This window comes from Pteropus vampyrus, unplaced genomic scaffold (assembly GCF_000151845.1).
Source record: "Pteropus vampyrus isolate Shadow unplaced genomic scaffold, Pvam_2.0 Scaffold30, whole genome shotgun sequence".
In the NCBI taxonomy this organism is placed as follows: Eukaryota; Metazoa; Chordata; class Mammalia; order Chiroptera; family Pteropodidae; genus Pteropus; species Pteropus vampyrus.
The window spans coordinates 1,234,361-1,238,968 of NW_011888811.1; the positions used below are offsets into that span (position 1 = coordinate 1,234,361).

At 40.2% G+C, this 4,608-nt stretch overlaps 1 protein-coding gene across 1 annotated transcript in view; it reads left to right on the plus strand.

The window, feature by feature from the left end:
• The first annotated feature begins 224 nt into the window (after nt 1-224).
• PANK3 (pantothenate kinase 3) overlaps nt 225-4,608 on the plus strand; it is a 25,754-nt gene continuing 21,370 nt past the window's right edge. Inside the window, exon 1 of the mRNA XM_011356693.2 lies at nt 225-499. Within this exon, the coding sequence (XP_011354995.1) occupies nt 472-499 (28 nt within the window). The 5' untranslated portion in view covers nt 225-471. The remainder of the gene's footprint in view (nt 500-4,608) is intronic.

Consider the following 4,608-nt stretch of genomic DNA (forward strand, 5'->3'; position numbering starts at 1 on the left):
AGCGCGATGCGTCCTGGGCTTTGTAGTCCACCCGCCCAGCTGCAGCCGGAGAGCCGGGCCTCTCCACGCGGAGAACTACAATCCCCAGCAGCCGCGCCGGGAGCCGAGAGAAGGGGGGCTCGCGTCACGTGGGTGCTCGGTCTGGGCGGGCTATTTCTCAGTGCAGCGGTGGCGGCTGGGGGACCCGGGCCTTTTGTTTGGAGCGGCTGTGGGGGGGCGGGGGGTGGGGAGGCCGGAGCGGCCAGGCCGGCGGCTTCCCCAGCTCGCTGGGTCCGGCCGCCCCTCGAGGGAGGTGGGGGGCCGCCCCCTAGGCCCGGCCTCACCTCAGGAGCTGCCGCCCCGCCCTAGGCCCGCCCCGCCCGCCCGCCGGGCCTTAGGGGAGGAACGGGCAGGGCCTCTGGCGCTGCCCAGCCACCTCCGGAGTCACCACCACTACTCTCCTGGCTGCCGCTCGCCCCCCAGGCCGTCGCCATGAAGATCAAGGATGCCAAGAAACCCTGTAAGATGCGGGCTCGGGCCCTCTGGGTTGGGAGAGCACCTGGGGCCCGGTCTGGAAGCCCCTGGCGGAGCGGCCTGGTTCCGAGCCCGTCGCTCATCGCGAGAGCCCCGCATGGGCTGCGGGTGGAGGGACCCTTTCGGCACCGGGTTCGCGGCCCCCTCCCTCCGCATCCCCCTATACCTGCCTGACCTACGCCTGCCGCCCCCTGACCCTTTTCTCCCACTTCCTCCTCGAAACCTGGACGGAACAAGGGGGTGTTTTTGACCCGAGCTACCAGTTCCCTGTCCCAGCTTCCTCTGCAGTCGGGTTGAAAATGAGTGATCATGCCTGTCAAATTGCGCAGGGGCACTCACCCACCGTTTTTACCGATTTCTGGGCTTTCTGCTTGTGTCCTTGAAATCCTGCTGGGTTCCGTGGTGTTGTCACTGTTGTTACAACTAGAGCTTTTAAACACACAAGCTTGTAAACTGCCAGTGGCTTAATTTTGTGTAGAATAACTAGTTTATGTATTTAAAAAAAGAAGATAAAGAGAAAAATCATGATATTTCCACCACTCGGAGCTAACCACTATTAGTGGTTAACTACTATTCACCACTATTAAATATTTTGGTGAATACTCAAGAGATTTTTTTAAAACTACATATGCATGTGCTTTTGAAAACATTCTTTCCATGCTTTAAGAAAGCAGAGGAACTTTCATTTGCTCCCTTTTATTTTTAGTCTTTTAAAACCCTTTTACTGCTGTAAATGGCCTGTTTAATCACTCAGCCATTGTGATTGTCATACTTTTTAAGTCCATTCTTCCAGAACAACTAAGAATGTGGTGATGCATGTTTATATTTTAGAATTGTGTTGGTATTTTGGGGGTTTTAGTGTGTCTCACGTGATCCTGCCAATATTCTAAGAAATCTGCTATAAAAGGGAGCACTGACACCTTTTTCCACCCATCAGGATTCTTGTAAACCTCAAAGGAGACACAACATGCCAAAGCACTCTATTTAAATGTAAGATAATTTGGTCTTGATTTTACAAATGAGGAATTTGAACTTACTGAGCCCCAGAGTAACTTTTCAAGGCTAAGCCAACCAACTTTGTTCTAAGAAGTTCAGGGCTTAAGTCAGCTGACTCATAGTCTAGTGTTTTTTCTTCTTCACCCATAGGGCATAGTCTAAATACCTAGGAAAAACACAAACCTTTCAGATCTGGTAGTTATATTTGCCAATTAAAAAAAAAAAGGAATGATGAGTTCTTGTGATAGCTAAAGGGTTCTTGTTCAAGGAGCCTATAAAATAGTGATGTGAAGGCTGAAATGACAAATATAGAAACACTTCCAATTTACATTTGCTGAATTAAACTAATCTTGAAGAGATGCATTATGTAAAATACTTGGACATCTTCCCTCGACACATACATTTTCTTTGCTTGTCTTTGAATTTCCATTTAGTAAAATGAGTTTAACTATGACAAGCTCAGATTCTGACTCGGAAGGTATTTTTTCCTATTTGACTTAGTGATTTGGTTACTTAGATTTGGGCAAACTTATAATCTCTTATGAATACTACCTCTGTCAAAGTTGTTTTCAGCAAAGATGATAATTAAAAATTTATAAAATAAACTTTAGGTTGAGAAATAAAAGAGTATCTATTATTTAAAAGTAAGTTGTCTATTATTACATTGTGGTACATTGTGAGACCACTAATGTTGAAATAGGGTCATTCTGAAAAAATAGGCAGTTAATTGGATTTAGAAGTCTAAAATACTATTTTCATCTTCAGTAAAGGTGACTTTACTGCTTACTCAATTCTTTATGGTAAAAATAACATCGTGTGTGTGTGATAAAGAAAGTATGAACTGCCCTGGAAATATATGTAACTGGAAAGTGTTATTTCTAATTTTTTAAACCACTCAGGTTAGCTGAAGATCTATTTGTTTTGTTTCTGAGTACTTGTATAATGTGTTATATACGTGTGTGTATAATTAAAAATTTAATGAGCGCATAGTATGTGTTAGGCGCTATCTACATACATTGTATCATTTGGCCTTTATAGCAGCACCAGTAACTAGAAGCTGTATCTCATGCTGGTTAAACAAGTGACTTTGGCTTCACACACTTTCTTACATTATTCACCTAAGTGTCAGAAAACATTTGCTTTTAGACATATCTCTAATATATAATTAGGTTGTAAATCAAATGCATGTATTTGACTAGAAAATTTTTTCAAAAGGAGTTGGTTTCTTCCTCTAGATTTTCTGACTAAAAGATAAGCATTTGAAATTATGTGTTAATTCAACTCCAGGGAAAGGATGAAGTCAAACATTAATGGAAAATTTTTGCTAGTTAATATACGAGAACCAAAATAATGATAGTTTGCTTTGCCTTTGTGTTTTTCACACTGCTTAAATATTAGATACTCAAGATACTAAAAATTCGAAAAATCATGTGTTCTTCTATACCTTGACTGACATGGTTTCTTAAGGAACAGGTTTTTCATCTTTTGTTTACCTGTATGGTATGCAACGTGATTAATGAGGTGATAGTAAAATACACACATATTTTTAAAAATTGGATGTAATACAGGTTTTCGAGTCTGCTTTGCTAACCCAAGAGTAAGATACCTGAAGTTTTTGTCAAAACCAGAGAAGTATTTATAGCATATGTTTGTATTTTGCTTCTGTAAAACATGAAGGCCTGTTTGTAAATTAAGAATTATCACTTCCAGAAAACATAGGTAGGTACTTAACTTACAGACCTTGATCTCAGAGGAGTTTTTATGAACTTGACCCTAAAAGCAAGGGAAGTAAAAACAAAAATAAATGAATAGGACTACATCAAACTAAAAAAGCTTCTGCACAGCAAAAGAAACTATCAACAAAACAGGCAACCAACTGATTGGAAGAAAGTATTTGCAAATGATACCTCCAATAAGGATAATATCCAAAATATATATATTAACTCATACAACTCAACAATAAAAATCCAGTTTAAAAATATGAATAGAGGACTTGAACAGACACTTTCCCCAAGATGACATATATTTGACCCCATATATTTGAAGCCCTGGGGTCAAACAGATATCTCAAAAGATGCTCAATGTAACTAGCTATAAGGAAAATGCAAATCAAAACCACCAAGAGATACCCTCACACTCATTGGAATGGCTATTATAGGTAAGACAAGAACTAAGTTGCAGAGGATGTGGAGAAGAGGGAACCCTTATACACTGCTGGTAGGGCTGCAAATTGGTACAGCCACTATGGAAAACTATAGTTTCCTCAAAAAATTAAGAATAGAGCTACCATGTGACCCAGCAATCCCTCTTCTGGGTATCTACTTGAAAAACTTGCAAACACTTATTTGCAAAGATATATGTATCCTCACGTTCACTGCATCATTATTTGTAATAACCAAGACATGGAAACAACCTAAGTGTCCTTCGACAGATGTTTGGATAAAGAACATGTGGTACATATATATAATGGAATACTACCCAGCCATAAAAAAAATGATGAAATAGTGCCATGTACGACAACATGGATGGATCTTGAGAGTATCAGATAATTAAGTAAAATAAGTGAAACAGAAAAGGACAAGAACCATACAATTTCACTCATATGGGCTATAAAACAGAAAGCAGCAAACAAATAAACTCACCCATAAACACAGACAACAGAATGGTGGCTACCAGAGGGGAAAGGGGCAGGGGAGGAAGAAGAGGGGGAAAAGGGGCCAAATACATGCTGAGGGATGGACACTAGACTTTGGGTGGTGAGCACACAATGCAACATACAAATGAGGTATGAGAATCATATACCTGAAATTTACATAATGTTATCACCCCAGTAAATTTAATGTAAAAGAATTATCACTTCAGTAGATAATTCGAGACAATTGGATATGATAGTTTCTAATAACTCCTAGATGTAACTAATTTGCCAAAGGGAAAAAAAATTTACTTGAAGCTCTTTTAAGGAATTATAATACTGAAGGTGTGAAGATAGTTATTTTCTTAATCTGTTTCAAAACACTACTTTTTATTTGGAATGATTATTAGGAAAAGTGAATTTCTTTTATCAAAGAACTTGAAGCATATCTGGAATTTACAAGTACA